Below are 18,062 nucleotides of genomic sequence, written 5' to 3'. Positions count from 1 at the left end.
AATGCCAAATATTGGCAAACTATACATGACGTTCTTACAGGAATGTGGAAACACAGACATTAAGAGCATAAATGATCCAACCGAGTAATGTAAAAATCCAGCCGTGCGTTGGTCCTCCACTTTCATTCAGGCTGCGCCTATCGGATAAATTCCCATGAAATTTGTCACAGACATTTATATCCCAAGAGGAAACGCTTTTACATCCACCATGAAGCTGACATTTGTGCTTGTGAGTGAAGTGTCTCATGAATTCCAATCACTTCAGTCGAAAATCATAAAGCGAGGTTTATTATTCATGAAAATGATGAATATAGTCCCTTCTTTTTAAAAAGAAAACTGCATAAAAATAGCAGTTGTAAGCATGGCATTTCACAATTTCAGATGTGTGGTGAATCTGAAGACATAATCATCAGTGAGCAGTAAAGTGGTCTGTTAGCCCAGCGGTCTCCAACCTTTTTTGCGCCACGGACCGGTTTATGGCCAGCCCGTTCTCACTCCCGAGGCGTAACATGCCGACGTTTTGTCACGTCCCGGGGCGTTGCTGAGGTACGCAAAAGGAGACCTTCGGCGTTCTTATGGTACGCGGCAGGTTGTGGCCGAAATCCAGAGCAATGACGCTCCCGCGGTAATAGACGTTCCAGCCCTGTATTCCAGCCCTAAACCTAACCTTATCCCTAGCCCTAACCATAACCTTATTCCTGAGCTTAACCAGGACTTTAATGATGTTAAATAGCGTGTTTCTAAGCATTTGAAGAAAAAGAGCGAACATGTGTAGATTGAGTCCATACGGTTCTCATATTTCCTCACTTTTCCGAAGTCGTCATTTAGGAACTTGGTGGGTAGCCGAAAACGTAATATGTTGACGATTTGTCACCTAGCGTAAAATGTTACGCTTTGAGAGTGAGAACGTGTTGGCCCAGCGGTCTCCAACCTTTTTTGCGCCACGGACCGGTTTATGCCCGACATTATTTTCACGGACCGGCCTTTAAGGTGTCGCGGATAAATACAACAAAATAAAACTAGTACCGGTACCGAAAAAAAGAAAATTTATTCATAACACACGTGAAAAGACCCAGGAAAACCGAGTTAACGATAAAAACGATAACAAAATAACGCTGAAAACCGATAAAAACCCTGAAAACTATACATTTCAAACCTGAGCCTCAACTCTCGCGGCCCGGTACCAAACGACTTACGGACCGGTACCGGTCCGAGGCCCGGGGGTTGGGGACCGCTGTGTTAGCCTACTACTATCCTATGCGTCATCAGCACAGCACTGAAAGCATGACGTTAGCATCATATGGAGTTTTTATTCCATTTTAATTGATAGAATAGATGAGACATGCAGTGTTTACTGTTTTCCTTTTGCCTGTTTCCTCTCTGACAGCTCAAGTGTTACTAAAGCGGCTCTATTTTGTGTAAAAAGCACACTTGAGACAACCCTCACGGCTTTGATTCCAGTATGAAATTCATCCTTTTAGAGTTACACTTCCAAAGCATTGTTGAGGCTTTGTGCTGCTGTTACGCAATGATCCCATTCTGCCAAGCTGCTTAGACAGTCGGCTAACAGCCACAAGCAGCTCGCTCTGTCCTGCTGCTGTCTTGTGTATTCATACTGGCCAGAAAACCATCCACACACATATTTCATATTTCTGGGGTTCGTCTCTGGGCTGCGTTTCAGGATCCGGCTGGATTTGCAGTGTACGAGCCATTCACGGTGGTGACGATGGGAGAGGGCTTCCAGTCTGGCTGGTAAAAGTGGATGTCACGAGTTCGAGCCCAGTTTGCAAATACCGCCTTCTCTGTGATGAAACGGTGGTGGCTTCCTCGCCGATTTCTCTCGTGAGAAAGATACATGGAGCACTCGTTGGGCCCCGAGGGCTCATAGTAATGATACAGTACAGTAGGATGGGAGGAGGATCTACACAGGCGAGAAGAGAGAGGAGGGAGCCATGAAATAGCATGAAAGCCAATGCGCACAGGAGGGATGTCGAAATAGTGTGTAATTATGAGATTCATGGGTGGGGAGGGGGAAAGAAACAAGTCGGAGAGGGGAATAAAGAGAAGAAGGAACAAAGAAAAACAGAAAGATCAGAAGAATCCGCACTCACAGAAATGTTCATTATACACTCTCCTATTCATCTGACACTCACGCTAACACAAAGCTCAGAGGAGCTTTCTGTGACACGTGAGGGTGCCATGAATTTTTCAAAGTGTTCTTTGTGTTCTTGTCCTTGTGGCCAAATGTCAGAAAATAAAATCAGCAGATTTTCCAGTGTCTCTTAAATGCTAAAAACACACGGTACAAACCTGTACAGCATATTTTCAGCAGCGCTATTTCACTGTAAAATGCGACGATGTTTTCAGTGGTGCTGGCGTCCACTGCAGGGAGTAAATGCTATATTACCAAGTTGGAAGACATCATTAAAGATGCACTAGACACGATTTTATGTGGAAACATCAGTGGTGTCGGCACACACTAAATCACAGAGTGAGGCTGCAGCACAGAACAGAAGAAGTGTACCATTCGCTTCATGCACTATTTGGCCCACTGGCTCAAACAGGAAGTGACAAACTGAACCTGCCGTGAGGATAAAGCATCTCAATGCATATTTTAACAGACAAAACTCGATGCTAAGGAGAAAATAACATTCACAAACCAGTGAATAAGGGTTAAAAGTGCGTGCACGTGTGACACGCTCTTTCTCAGTAATTCTAATAACATTCGGTGGATTGGTATGTCTTGTTTTCTGCTGCATTGTGCAGCTCCAAACCCACTGCACCCATCAGACAAAGCTAGTTAGTAGATGTTAAATATGGTGGAACATTGATATTTCTTTTGGGAGTTGGTGGAGAGAAAAATGCTGCAAAATGCAAAATGCTCAGATGATTAAGGAGCTTATCTAAATATTTTTAATAAACATTGCTGTAAAGACACAAGAGTTAGCCTTGGGATCATTTAAATATGTGGTCCCTGGCTACATCTTAAAAGTAAAAGGAGAAGAAGAAAAAGAAAACATACCAAAAGCCCAACAGTGAAGGGAAACAAGTTGGCAATAGGAGAACAACCAACTCACTGCTTTATATCTGCTTATCAATCAACTGATTATTAATTTATTTAACTGGCATTTCAAAGTATTTCTCTGCTGTCTGACGCTGACGGGTACGGAGCTCCACTCTTACACACCTTTACATTTAATGCAGACTGACCAAAAGAGCTCGTCCTCAAAGAAATAATGCAGCTGTAACGTCAGACTTCTTTACATTTGTTTTTTGTTTATCCTAATAAACCGACTAAATAGTGGAGAAACCATATTGTGTAAAATCTGACAAATATGAGAAACATTCATGTATTTAACAAGATTTTCAAGACTAAATAACTGTACGTCTGTAAAATTAAACATTGCCAATAATAATATGTCATTTCATCATAGGTTTTCAATGCTCTATCACAGCGGTCTCCAACCTTTTTTGCGCCACGGACCGGTTTGTGCCCGACAATATTTTCATGGACCGGCCTTTAAGGTGTCGCGGATAAATACAACAAAATAAAACTAGTACCAGTACCGAAAAAAAGAAGATTTATTCATAACACACGTGAAAAGACCCAGCAAAACCGAGTAAACGATAAAAACGATAACAAAATAACGCTGAAAACCGATAAAAACCCTGAAAACCATACATTTCACTCCTGAGCCTCAACTCTCGCGGCCCGGTACCAAACGACTCACAGACCGGTACCGGTCCGAGGCCCGGGGGTTGGGGACCGCTGTTCTAGAGTCAAAAGTGAAGCTGTCCATCTGTCCAGTGACTAACACTTGGCTGAAACTGGGTCACGTAGCAGGACAATTATACGGTGGCCCTGAGAGGCCAAACCGACTGCAACTTAAGAAAACACCAGCAATAGGAAAAACGCTACAAAAGCACACAAAACACAACGGAAAGAGGAGAAACAGATTTCCAAAAGCACAAGGGAAGTGTTTCTGGGGAGACAATAACCTGACGGACTCACGGACCGATACCGGTCCGAGGCCCGGGGGTTGGGGACCGCTGCTCTATCATACAGTAATTAGTTTATTAAAATTCCCATCACATGCCTTGGTACTAAAAAACATATCATATTTTAGAATGGTAGAGTCTTTACTTTATAACATCAAATAAAAACCCTGCTGGCCTTTTACCCAATCATAAACTGACACAATATTACTACAAACCAAAATATTTAAATTGCATGGAACTATGTTTTGGCCATGGTGGTTTATCAATAAATATCCACAAGTCATATTAATCTTCCAACAGTTAAGGAATGCTAAGTTTAAAAAAAATGGAGCAAAGCTAATAAATATTTGGAGAAGAAAAAGAAACTGCAGGAATCTACCTGCAGGAATCAGGAGGCACCATGCCATAGACGTTGATCCTATCACACAGCTCCAGGGCTATAGCCATAGTAAACCAGCCGGTGCTCAACCAGGAGTTGGAACTCTTCCTGGAAGAAAAGAGAAGCTGTTCAGAAAAGATTAAAGACGGTAAAACCGTCGTTTTTAGATTTCATCTGATCAGTCGCTGAAGAGGAAACCCTGTAGCCGACTGTGTGACAGTTGATACATGGGCTGTTATAAAAAAGAAATAGAATAGAAAATAAAATAAAGATAAATACATAAAAACATTCATTCTGACACTGGCTATTGCTACATGAGAGCAGAAGTCACTGGATTGCCATTCAAATGCAACATTTTTCATTCAGTTTTCAATCTGTTGGCTTATTGTTCACATGCAAATGAGTTTAGATGAATAGCTGCATTCACGACAATGAGGTGTCTTTGTCTGCCGTTGTCTTTTTTGCAAGGTCACATTCAGCCATTTTTCACTTTGCCTGTCCCGCATATGCAAAGAGACAATTAACATGTATTAAAAGTCAGGAAACGTGGCTCCGCTTCATATTCTCTATAAAAGCAAAGAACGTGTAGAAATCTTTGGTAACCCAGCTTGAGACGTTTGATGATAAAATTATTTTCTTTTTTCCAGCCGAGACTTTTGTGAGCTGTTTCTTTAGAACGATATTACTTTTTAATGCAATATTAAAGATAATTTTATTTGAGATGCAGGATTGGGAATACAGTGCAAGCATTTCACTTCCTGATGCCTACCAGCTGCATATACTTGTTAGGCTTTCCCATAGGAAAATGATACCTTTGCATAAAATGTACACAGGAGGTATCTGTAGATCCCTCTGAAACCTTACACTGATGATGAAATGCTGCTTCCTGGAAATGTAACTACATGTCACATTAACACAGCCTGCAATGGTTGTGATTGGCCAGTTTAGTAGCATGGATTCTTCCCATACATTACTTTTTTTCTCCAGTTTTCAGATCAGTGAGTGAATGATGATCATAGCCTCAAGATAAGGACTCGCAGATGTCCTGAGGGGAGCCAAAACGATCACGAATGCTGGCAAAGGTGTCGGCCACTCATGTAGTTACATTTACAAAGATTGAGTCACATGTATCAAAGGGTTCTGGCATGTCTGGGAGCTGCTGCAGCTCTTCATTAAAGCCTCATCCAAATCGCAGCCTCTCGCTCAGCTCATATATCCATCACATCCTGTTTGCACAGGTTTGGAGTTTGTTCACAAATTGTATTTTACATCTCGAAGGTGATATCAGTGTCTGGTGCATCCTGCTGTTTTTGCATTCTTTAAACTGTGTTTACGTTTATGCGTCGAAACAAAAGATAATGAATAATGAATCCCTTACTCCTGCCTTTGCTTATGAAAAACATGCATCTGCTGTGTACTGAATTCTGTACATAAAACAATAGGTAAGACATTAGTGCTTTCTATCTTTGTAATATATTCCCCTAATATAAACACTAATGACAGTTCTTTTGTGTGTTGTGTGTCTCTTGATTTCTTTGTCTCATTCAAGTCCCAAAAATATAAAACTCATTCATCATGTGAATATTTACCTGTCAATCCCAGTTTCCTTTTTAAATAGTTCATCAAACTTCAGCATCTTGATCCTGGAAATAATGTAGATTTTAAGTTTGGGTAGCAGCTGGTTTAAAAGCTTCAGGTTGTTGTAAACATGGCCTTTTCCATCACGTCTCATGCAACTGCTTGGTCCCCAGAAGATGAACACTGTGTCTTGGCTCATGTTGAGGAGCTCCTGCCTGCTCCGCAGCACCCTCTGCAGGCTGGAGTGAGCTATAACACGCAGGCTTGCGCGCCGACCGACGTCCTGCTGATACCCGAGGCTGGGAGCATCGTTCATACGAATAACACACTCAGAGCGGTCGATTTCTTCGCCTTTCTTGCTCGCTGTCAGTTGCCCAGAGCTGGTCACCAGGGCACAAGTCCTGCAGTGCATTTTCAGCGGCTGTGAAGTTCAAAGTTAAAAAGTCAGACATTGTTGCAGTTTCATTCACATTATGTAATGAGACAAAGTGGTGGGAGAGAAAAATCCAACCACAAGTCACAGATGGTAAATGGCCTGTATTTATATAGCGCTTTACTAGTGGCTAAGGACCCCAAAGCGCTTTACACAACCAGTCATCCACCCATTCACACACTGGTGATGGCAGCTACATTGTAGCCACAGCCACCCTGGGGCGCACTGACAGAGGCGAGGCTGCCGGACACTGGCGCCACCGGGCCCTCTGACCACCACCAGTAGGCAACGGGTGAAGTGTCTTGCCCAAGGACACAACGACCGAGACTGTCCAAGCCGGGGCTCGAACCGGCAACCTTCCGATTACAAGGCGAACTCCCAACTCTTGAGCCACGATCGCCCCAGATGGACTTATTCAGATAAATAAGTTTAAATCTCTCTGGCACTCCGTAAAACCAGATGTAGCTTCAGAGCAAGGTCCTAACATGATGTGCAAGATACTGTATTATTTTTACTTACATGATTGAAAATGTATCTTAAACACATGAAGATAAAAAGTGTGTTAAAAAGTGTTTTTTAGCCTTTGAGAACCAGAAACCAACAATATTTGCGTTCAGTAGTTGTTGACATATTTAAATGTGGGAAATGAGATACTATCAAGTCAAATCTCATTTTTTCTGAGATGCTCTGCTTGATTTTAAAATGTGGCAACCACGAAAAGCTTAAGCAAGCTTGAAGCATATAAAGCATCTCTTTTCCTTGGGACTACTCCTCACCCCCCACCCAACCCTGTGGCTTGTCACGTGCTCCAATGTTGTACTGTGGACATTTATGTGCTCTCTGTGCAGAGGAGTTTTTTTGTTTCCTGTTGTCATGCTGTCCTCCCATAGGTGCCCAGCATGAGTAGAGGTCTCTTTTTTTCCTCTTGTATTTTCCCATTGTTGTGTACTTTTTCAGTGTTTTCTCTGTAACGCTGCCGATCTCCGACTTGTATTCCCATGTGATGTCTTTGTTGTGTGTGTAAGTCGGGGGGGGGGGGGGGGGGGGGGGGTCCTATTCCTCTGCAGGGCAACCTGCATATGGCCAATAAAGCATGCATTCATTCATTCATTCATTCATTCATTCATTCATCTCTGAGATTGGGGCGAAAGTGGGGATTTTAACACTGGAGTTTAAAGCTAATTCATGTAGAGCCCTTTCAATCATTGATTATGATTCGGCTGCATCCAGACGGGTCTTGAATCAAGCAGTTAGACTTCACACATCTCAACATCACACATTTATTCAGCAGTTTTCACTTAAAATAAAAAAAAGAAAACATAAAACAGGGACGACATGCACTGGTCAAAATCCTGTTCATGCAGCTTTTTTGTGCAGCATTGGAGTGAAGAGTGCTTGTTTGGGCTTGAATTGTATGAACCAGGTATTCATGTTGTGGCATCCAACCAGGTTTTTCAAACTTGAAAACTGAATGATCCGACAGCAAACACCCAGAGACTCTTCACATGAATTATTCCCCACCCTAATAGACAGCTACATTGGCATTCTGAACTGTGCTCGGTACTTCACACTCCATCAGGTTCTGAGGTGGGAAGGTGTGTGTGCGTGTGTGTGTGCGTGTGCGTGTGTGTGTGCAGACAGGTGATTTTACCAGCGCCAGAGGCTGCACTGCTACCACAGCTATATTTATAATACACCCCCACTATCTGTGACCCCACGCTGAATGATTGCCTTGTGTGCATGTGTGTCTCTTTGTAAATGTGTGTATGAGTGCAATGTCTGGGGACGTCTGTGAATCTGTGTGGCGAGTTCAGTGTAGCCCCAAAATGTGTAATGAAATCACGTTTCTCTGGCGAGAATTTGCAACAGTCTGAAAAACATCGAGATCCAAAACTAGTTGGAATTCCTTCAAACGAACACACTCAAAGTCTTTGTTCGGAACGCTCATCACATTTCCATTCTCCAGCAGATTTCCCCCCTGAAAATCATCCCTGTTGGGATGTGCGCGCTCTCTCAATATCAGGTAGGTTGGAGCAAATTACACACTTGGTTGCACAAACACACCCTCCCCGTCTTGGCTGGGAAGAATCACAGTCCTTTTAGGTATTTCTTTCTCTGCAGACAACAGAGAGACAGAAAGTGCATTTGCCCCTAAGCACTGTCCAAGCAATTACTGCAAAGCATAATCCAAATTATAATAATGTTAAAAGTCAGGAAGGTGTGTTAAACAAGAGAAAGTCAATTGAAGGTTGCCAGGCTGGTGTCATAGTTTAAAGTGCCTGTGAAGTAATAAAAGTGTCCTTGACAGCGATGCTGAAGTTCCAGCTTCGGCTCCCGGAGCTTCTGACAGCTTGATGTTGCTGGGAAATAGGCACTTATAAATCCTGTATCACAGCGAGACTGGCTTTCAAAATCACAAGCAGAATATTTCAGAGGCCAGGCAGCTGAAGGTGCAACCCACAGGCTCGTGACTGGATAAATACATGGATGGAATTCATTACAAGTAGTTTTCACTCATAATCAGCCTTGAATTACCTTTGATTCATGAAACAACCATCACTTTAACACCTGCTGACTCCTACGCTCCCATATTCAGACTTTATTATGCAGACAGAAGGTTGTCTATCTTGATCAATAGGGGTGGGGGAAAAAATGGATACTGTGTAGCATGGTGATATTTTGTTTGCTAATAATGTATGGATACTGGGACAGCAGAAATCGATATTTTGTTACAAAAAGGTTTTTGTGCTCTGACTTCAGAGCATGTTGATCCTTTTTCTGAGCAAGAATCCTGACATTCCTTCACTGTCCAAATGTGTTTAACTTTTTTGTGGCAGCAATAAACATGACAGTTTACTTATTTTAATTTAAGACATGTTTTATTTTAATTAAGTTTAAAACTTTTTTATTTAATGTAAAATTATATTTTGTTTTAATTTACTTTCAAATTCTTCAGTTGCTGAAGGGGCTGCATAGTTTTCATAAATTTCGAGCCCGTTCTCACTCCCGAGGCGTAACATGCCGATGTTTTGTCTCGTCCTGCGGCGTTCCTGAGGAACGCGAAAGGAGACCTTCGGCGTTCTTATGGTACGCGGCGGGTTATGGCCGAAATCCAGTGCAATGACGCTCCCGCGGTAATAGACGTTCCAGCCCTAAACCTAACCTTATCCCTAGCCCTAACCATAACCTTTTTCCTGAGCTTAACCAGGACTTTAATTATGTTAAATAGCTGTTTCTAAGCGATTTGAAGAAAAAGAGCGAACATGTGTAGATTGAGTCCATACGGTTCTCATACTTCCTCATTTTTCAGAGGTCGTCATTTAGGAACGTGGTGGGTAGCCGAAAACGTAATATGTTGACGATTTGTCACCTAGCGTAAAATGTTACGCTTTGGGAGTGAGAACGTGTTGAAACTGCATAGTTCAGAATAGCTATAATTGTACCAGATGGTTGATTCAGTTAAGTTGGACTAGACTGTGATACAAACCGTTCAGTTTGTCAACAATCAAACTGAAATGAGAGAAAGACTGAGTGTGAGACTTTGATATTAGAGAAAATGAATATTGATAAAGTTTACCTTTATGTACAGAATCTGAATATCGCAAAATATTTTAAAAAATTGCAATAATATTGTATCGTGTGTTAAGTATTGTGATAATATCGTATCGTGTGTTAAGTATTGTGATAATATCGTATCGTGGGATGTATGGTGATTCCCACCTCTATTGATCAATAGTGCACAACCTATAAATCAATACGCTTTCCTGAATTAACGTGACCTAAAAATACACTAATTTCAACCGAGGCTGTTCACTGAAACATGATGTGAAGCTGACTGATTAACGAGGTCCATATTGTTAAGAGCAGGACAAGAAGATGCAGTTCGGAGTACGGCTCTGGTTCCAGTCCCGGTCAATTACCGCCCACTCTCTGACTCCAGACTAATCAGTATGATCCTGATTATACACTTCCCAGGGGAACCCGAGATCATAATTGCTTTCAGAGCAAACCCCATCAGTCAACCTTTGATATTGAACAAGAGCTTCGTCTATTGTGCCTCCAGTCTCCAAATTCATGTCTGCAAACTTACTCGGTTTAAAAAGGTTACAGCGCACAGACTTGCAGGAAGAAGTCTTGGGATGAGATATTTCGAGGTCAGACAGACGTGATGAAGAAAACCTGGGGAAAAAACGTCTCTTGCTGTCGTAATTAACCACAGATTAAACTCCAGATAAGGAACCTGAAGATTTACACCCACTTGTCTCTCATCACCAGTTTCTGACTTATCTTTTGGACTAAGTTATTTTTTTAGATTTAGGTAAAGCTACCTGTTAGGTTTATGATCAACATGTAGGGTTAAGGTTGGAAGAAGTTTTAGCCAAGGACATTACGAAACTGAATTACCTTCAATCAGAGATTTTTGTCCACTTGTTCATATGACTGTTAGATATCCAGGTAACTTGCTTTGGTGTCTGTTTAGCACTGGTTATAATGGTATTAGTCTACAGCAGGGGTGGGCAATTCCAGGCCCGAGGGCCGGTGTCCCTGCAGGTTTTAGATGCGTCCTTGAACCAACACAGCTGATTTAAACGGCTAAATTAGCTCCTCAACATGTCCTGAAGTTCACCAGAGGCCTGGTAATGAACTAATCATGTGATTCAGGTGTGTCGACCCAAGGTGAGATCTAGAACCTGCAGGGACACCGGCCCTCGGGGCCTGGAATTGCCCACCCCTGATCTACAGAGACTGCTAGAAGGTAGTGGAGTGGGCACGCTCCATATTGTATCTCAGCTGACTCCTAGACTCAAGCCCAGTGGTCTCCATAGAGACATTTTCAGAAACAATTTCAGAACAATAATTGGGGTTTTATTTATTTTATTTTCAGCTGCAGATTTGAAGTTCACTTATGGAAGCTTAACTGTAGAAACACGCTATCTGCAGTGTGCCTCGATAATTAGTTTGTAATCATTTTCAGATAATAACAAAGCTCTCTGCATACACAGAAAAATGCACAGACAATAACTGTTTGATTTGGTTTTAGACTTTTTTATTGGATTCTGATTATAGTGAGCAATAGAAAGACTTCTGTCACGGTAGCATCCTGTGATAGGAGCAGTAGTGGGAAAAAAACAAGATGTGTTTTCTGGAAATGAATTAAAATCATTTAGATGTTGAACATTGTCACTGAATACTTTCCAAAGTGCACAGAATTGGGCTAGTGGCTCAGCTGAGAGCAGGAGATGGAAAAAGTGCCTCTGCTGTGGCATGAGGGATTCACGATCAGTGCTGCTTTCTTTTCCCAGAGACCAATTAATTACAACGAAATCCTCCCGACAGTTCCCCCAGACGTCTCATTAAGCTCCTGCCAATGACACACAATCAGGTCGCGATTCCAAACCTGTTCTCAATTTGAGAAAATAGTTAAGACAATAACAGCACCTGTCTTCTTCTTCTGCTCAAGTCAACTAAGAGAGAGAAGAGACAAAAAATCATTGGGGATGTTTATGATTTCCTCTTGACTATTGCTATTCGCCTAATTTTTCAGTAAAAACTAGACAACAAATTAGGCGTTGTATTATCATTCTGAGTGTTACAGCTGATAACATCGCCAGTTTTACCGGGAGTGCTCCCTTACCTTGAGCTGAATTTAAATGTGTATATCCTAAGTCATCCATTAAGTGAGCTCAAAGAGCTGAATTTATTTTGTTCCTGCTTTTTTCCACCCGCTGACTGATAATATAAGCTGCCTTTGTACACTACGAGGCTTTAAATTGAACGTCAGTCAGGTAAAGACAGAATAAGCATTATAATGGTGCCCATTCCTCCCAGGCTGGCTGCATTAAAAGCTGTCAGAGCACAAAGAGGCATCGCCCATAATAAGTAGGTACATCATAAAGTCGCGCCGGCACACAGTCCGCACTCGTGCTTTCACACCGGCTTTGTGATTAGAGACTATAAAGGCCAATGTAGATTGGCTCTGCTGACAGTTCTTCAAAGGTCAACATCTCTTTAACTCGAATCGGCAAAACATCAGTGAGGCTGCAAAGATGAGGCGCCAAGCAGAAGAGTGTGTTAACCTGCGTGTGCGTGAAAGAATCTGTTCAAGTCAGCAGCTCGAATCACTGCAACACGCCGAAGAAAAGAAACACATACTAGAGGCAGAAATCTCCCCAAAAGAAAACTTGCAGACGCTGCAGAAGTCGTACAGAGAGAAACACAATGAGAAACTATTCCACACAAATATGCACCTTAACTCTGATGTGTGATCTCACAGGACGGAGATTTGTGGGTTTCAACGCTGCTGTTTTCTTTTCACACATTTAAGCAACGAGATGAGAACAGAGGAAAGCCAAACGTTAAGCTTATAACCCTCTGCTACATGAGGCAGCACAGTCTTAGTGATTAATGTGTGCTGGGTGTTTCGCCACCTCTTGGGTGATGCATAAATGAGCAAAGCCGCCACAGACCACCACCCACCTTAGTGAAATCACAGCCCATGTGAACGAGATATGCACACAAGTATTCAGGCAATAATCAGGGTCCAGCAGGCACACCAGATAGAGCTTTTCTCACATTCCCAAGCATCTCTGGCTCTGATGGGGGCATAAAATTTTAACAGCGCGTCTGCGTGAGTGTACTCGTGCTGTGTGATGGTGTGTGTCTCTGTGTCTGCACGCACACTTGTGTCAAAGCCAAGATTCCCTCCACTAGAAGCAGCAGCAGACCTGAGATGACCCTAATAGGAACTATACGCAAGGATCCACCCACTCCACAGATCCTGCAGCAGGTCTGCTCTGGTTAGTCACTCTTGGGCTCTGACAGAGGATGAAGCAGCAGCAGCAGAGCTTGAATCTCCCCCAATGGGAGGGAGGTACGGAGTGACACTAAGCAGTATGAAACTGTCGCAGTGTGGATCCATCACAAATCACCTGTCAGCTAGGAGGGGTTGATGAACGGGAGAGACCATGAATAATAAAGTGCCCACGCGCAAAGTCCAAAAGGAAGCAGCTTGTGTTCATTTCTCCCAAGACTACCTGCAAAATCTGAGCTAAATGATTCTTTTTCCTTTGCTTTAAAGGGATATGATCTCAGAGGAGCACTGATCTTAGAATCAAGCTGACTCAAGACAGCACAGAGACGAATCCAACAGGCCTAAGCAGGATCAATCCTCTCTTCAAAGCAGCATGACTCTCACACTCGTTCATTGATCGCTGAGCCGTGTAAAGTGAACATTAAGCAAAACTTTTTTCTCCAAATCCGTTCCTGTGCTGCCTGAGCATTGCAGCATGCTCCACTCTGCTGTGTATTGTTCTCAGCGAGGGGACACGTGATGCTGCGTGAATCTATCTCAAAGACGAGCCTGTGATAATGCAGTGGGTCAGAGAACCTTTGTACTATATTACTGTTGAAGGTGCCGCTTACACGACGAGAAGATTACAGCGGTCATATCTTGAGTAGACATTATAGTTGAAATGCACCCTGATTTAAGTGCTTTTGTCCCTAAATATTTTATGCCGAAGACATTAATTATGAATTAAGCAACAGAGTGAACTATAAAGAGAACTTTGAGGTCATGCTTAAGAGATGAGATGGTATTATAAAAGCCTTTGAGGGCAAAATAAACCTTTAATAGACTCGTGCTGCTTTCTTAATGGAAATTGTTAAATTGTTTAATTAACTGGTTTTTAGAACTTTTTTATTGTTGTGAAAAGTTAAAACGAAAAGACCTCACTGCTGCTGCTGCTGCTGCTGCTGCTGCTGCAGCTGCAAAAAGGAAAACTGTCGGGCACATAAAGTAGCACAAAAATTAAATACACAAATGAGTTTTCAGTCACTGGGGGGATTTTAAAAAACACATTTTTAGTGGACACCTGAACTCTACATGCTACTCTCTGCTTTACCTGGATGACAGCAGAATACAAATGAGATACAGCTGCTAAAAAAACAACAAAAACAAAGCAATCAGCGCAATCAATGTGCTTTCTGATGATGTTTATAATATGACCATCCGATCACAAAGATGTCCAAATGCACAGGGTGAATTCACCTTCCTTTGTGTAGTCTGATGGAGATGGTTGGAGAACTGTTAATTTGTCAAAAATGTCATAAAGATGCTGAATTCGAATTTCTTGCTCTTTTCCAAACATTGTCGCTCTGCAGTACGTTATGGCCCATGAGTTTCTGCCGTGTCACTGGTTTCTGTGCATCCATGTGCCTAAATCAAAACACATTTAGCCACCAGACACTTCACTTCACTTGCAAACATATATTTTCCAGGACTAAACCTCCTCCTCTCTGTGCAGGCACCAGTGCACTGGCAGGGACCCAAACACTCCAAACAAACACTGCGATTGTGTGTTGTGTGATATCTTTGATATCTTTGAAAATGGAAACAGTTTCATTATTGATTTTCAGATATGATAACATTACTGCTAAACATCTGAGATGATCCTGCACATTTTCAATTCCTAAAGCAGCTTTTATAAAACCAAAAAGACAAAAACAAACGTGGACCATAATATTTCTGTTTGTAATATGCATGCAAGTGCTCTGGAGTTTCCAAGAACCAGGTGCAGCATCATTACCGCCCATAACAGGACTTGACTTGGTTCACAGGGCACAGATGGTCCGTATTTACCTTATGATCCATGACACCTGAGTACCCCTCCAGAGATGTTGTTTGGAGTCTCTGTGATCTGTCCGGTACTTTAGTGGACTGAACTCGCGCATCCAAACGGTAAGAGGACGATGAGGAGGAAGAACTTGACGAGGAAGCTGATCTGTCACCAGAGCTGCTGTTGTACACCAACAAAAAGCCGGTAACCATGGTAACGACGATGATGCCACTAACCCCTTGGCACTGCAGGGACACGTGAAACACCAGAAACACAAATCTCAACATCACGCCAGAGCACTTGATCTGAGCGGTTCCGTCAGTTCAGGACCGACACCGCCACAAGCTTGAGGATGAAATCTGCACCTTTGCTCAGGATTGTTTTTCGTTCTTTCTTTTTGACTAATTAACTGCCAGCTTTCAAAGCAAATGCAACATAACACATGCAAGGCTGAAAACGCAACGCCAGCTATTCTTCTCAAATGCGCTCAACATGCTCTGTCAACAAGGAAACACGTTTTAAAACGAGGCTGCAAAAATAGGTTGCTCAGTTCAGACGTGTCATATTTAACCCCATCCCCACTCACAACCCACGCAGGAAAAACAACTTTAAACGGCCGAGCTGTTGTAGGATTATTCTCTGTGAATATTACGCGTATGTGGCAAAGTGCAACTGGGTCACATTCAGTGAAAGAGCTCAGTCTGCAACTCCACTTCTGAGAGGCACAAATATATATATATATAAAAGCTCCCCATAGCGGAATATTACAGTGGTACTTCCGATTCATTCATTCATAATTACCACTTTTATCTTCATCTTCATTTCCCCTTTTGTCGGTTCTTCATGCTAGGCGTCGGGACTCTTCAGCATGCAACACTTGAGCGGCGGCATTACTGGGATCAGCGCGCAGCTAAAGAAAACGACGCTCCACTACTCTTCTCCCGTTCTCTCCTGGAAGCCCTCATTCAACAGCGCGCTCCTCATGGTCCTAAACAACTCAGCTTGCCGACTTTCCTCCGTCAGCCTTTTCTAAACAGTAACACTCCTGCACCGTTTCTCTGTCAATATAAATTCACATGTATTAATCTCTGGTGTTATAGACATGTGAATTTATTTTAAAAAAAAAATAAAAAAAAACTTCAAATGATTAAGAAAAAACAGGTAAAAAAAAAAACAAACAAACAAAAAAAAAAACATCTGTCCCCCATGTTTCTCCAAAGCTCTCAGAAATTAGTTTAGTTCGATATATTAAAGCATCAACTGGGCAATAATTGATGCCGGATGAGCATTTCTGCTCTCTGGGTGAAAATGTGTTGATGCCAGAGGAGAATGGCTCGATTTCTGTGAGGCGATAACAAGACAAAAGCCACTCAAATAACCACTCGTTGCCACCAAGGTATGCAGAAGAGCACCTCTGTTCCTTGTTGAACCTTAAATCGGATGAACAGCAACAGAAGACCACGCTAGGTGTCATTAATGTCAACTAAGAATGGGAAACATGAATCCATCCAGTTTTGGCTCACTGTTTCTGGTATAATGCCATAGGGGGTCTCATTTTGGCACACCATGGGCTCCATGGCACCAACTGAGCATTGTTTAAACACCACAGTATTGCTGCTGACCATGTCATCCCTTTATGACCACAGTGTACCCATCTTCTGATGGCTGCACAATGTCTCAAAACTCAAATACTCTCCTACTGGCTTCTTGAGTTTGACAATGAGTTCACTGCACTCAAATGCCCTCGGCAGTCAATCTCAAACCAATCTCAATCCAACAGAGCATCTTTGGGATATGGTGGAGTTGGAGATTTACATCATGGATGTGTAGATGATGTTTCCAGAACCTTGTTTAATCCATGAACAATTAAAGCCGAAGGAACTGTACTAGCAAGATGTAACTGATAAAGCATCCGGTATCTCCTCAAGAAATAAAAGATGCGTGTTGCACTGTTTCTTCTAGATGTAAGGCATTTGGTAAAATAGAAAAACAAATGAGGCAATATTCTGATTCTATTCTAAACGTTTAACTTTACCTGGATTTTTACAGTAAATAAAAATATTCAATACATTTACACATATTTCATTTTGTGTCTACCTGATGGGTCCACTGGTTTCCTACCACAATGTAAAGACAATGATTTCTGCAGGTGTGAGATAGAGCTTTAGTTAGTAAGCACTGTGCAATGTTTCCAAATGTATCAATTAATATATAAATAACTGAATTGGTATTTCTAATCAATTTAGATTGTTTTCCTTAAAGTTCCAGAGGTCTACCAGCCTTCTTCCGATTGCACAATGTTACAAATAAGTTCCCCTTGTTGGAGAACCTTAGATGGCACCACCCTACTCACAGTGTGTTGAATAAGGTGCTTTTTTCTGAAAGTGTATCTGTTCATACTTAGACAGTCAGAAAAGGAAATGTAATTTTGGCTGTAGTCATGTACTGGCTTTATATCATGAATTAAATATGTCGAGGGAGTGAAAGCCTTTTGTCTTTGAAATGAATCTTGTGCTGCACAGTATAAACTGAAGGAACAGAAGGAGTGATTTCAGGAAATGGCTTTGAAGAAGAAACCTAAATGTTTTCTTGCTTATGTCCTTATGTCAGTGATAAAAGACAAAAATGATGACAATTGTTTGGTGCAACACAATTTTTATTAGTAAAGTAGATTTTTTTTAAAAATTCTATTTAAATTAATTTTTTCACAAATCATGGTCACAATACATAAGGAAAATGTTGCGATTATACAAAAAAAAAACAACAACAAACAAACAACAACAAAAAAAACAACAAAAAGAAACCCCTCCCTCCCCACCTGAGGCTCATGTAAAAAGAAACAGAACAAAACAAACAAAAATGTACGTCAGACATCTGGAAAATACATTTTTATATAGTCAATAAATGGGTTCCAAGTCGCAAGCAATGTAGCAAATGCTCTGGCATTTTCCTGAGGTTTACTAATTTTGTATTGAGACTCCGAACTCCAAAAATGCCAATGCGGAAATCAAGCACTAAGTTCTGCGCACTGATATGAGATAATGCTTTAAATATATTT

At 41.8% G+C, this 18,062-nt stretch overlaps 1 protein-coding gene across 2 annotated transcripts; it reads right to left on the bottom strand.

The window, feature by feature from the left end:
- Nucleotides 1-1,121: 1,121 nt before the first annotated feature.
- st6galnac5b (ST6 (alpha-N-acetyl-neuraminyl-2,3-beta-galactosyl-1,3)-N-acetylgalactosaminide alpha-2,6-sialyltransferase 5b) lies at nt 1,122-15,925 on the bottom strand. 2 transcript variants are annotated; one of them, XM_006809481.3, is made up of 5 exons: nt 15,806-15,925; nt 15,028-15,249; nt 5,968-6,377; nt 4,379-4,486; nt 1,122-1,921 (listed from the first exon to the last, which is right to left on the bottom strand). In XM_006809481.3, the coding sequence occupies exons 1-5, from the start codon at nt 15,824-15,826 to the stop codon at nt 1,678-1,680; spliced, it is 1,005 nt and encodes a 334-aa protein (XP_006809544.2). In that variant the 5' UTR covers nt 15,827-15,925; the 3' UTR covers nt 1,122-1,677. The 2 variants fall into 2 exon arrangements, with proteins under 2 accessions (XP_006809544.2, XP_087692163.1); XM_087836037.1 differs by lacking the exon at nt 15,806-15,925 and having other exon boundaries at nt 15,028-15,291.
- Nucleotides 15,926-18,062: the final 2,137 nt, after the last annotated feature.

This window comes from Neolamprologus brichardi, chromosome 23 (assembly GCF_056152115.1).
Source record: "Neolamprologus brichardi isolate AB-2024 chromosome 23, ASM5615211v1, whole genome shotgun sequence".
In the NCBI taxonomy this organism is placed as follows: Eukaryota; Metazoa; Chordata; class Actinopteri; order Cichliformes; family Cichlidae; genus Neolamprologus; species Neolamprologus brichardi.
The sequence above is the reverse complement of the archived record's forward strand: the minus strand, read 5'-3'. Positions and strand labels throughout refer to the sequence as shown.

Excerpts from the sequence above, each read along its gene's own strand:
- st6galnac5b (XM_087836037.1), bottom strand. The coding sequence starts at position 15,291 with ATGTTGAGATTTGTGTTTCTGGTGTTTCACGTGTCCCTGCAGTGCCAA. Across the intron at positions 6,378-15,027 it reads CAGGTGTCATGGATCATAAG|CCGCTGAAAATGCACTGCAG; the intron begins GTAAATACGGAC and ends TGAACTTCACAG. Across the intron at positions 4,487-5,967 it reads AAGGAAACTGGGATTGACAG|GAAGAGTTCCAACTCCTGGT; the intron begins GTAAATATTCAC and ends CTTTTCTTCCAG.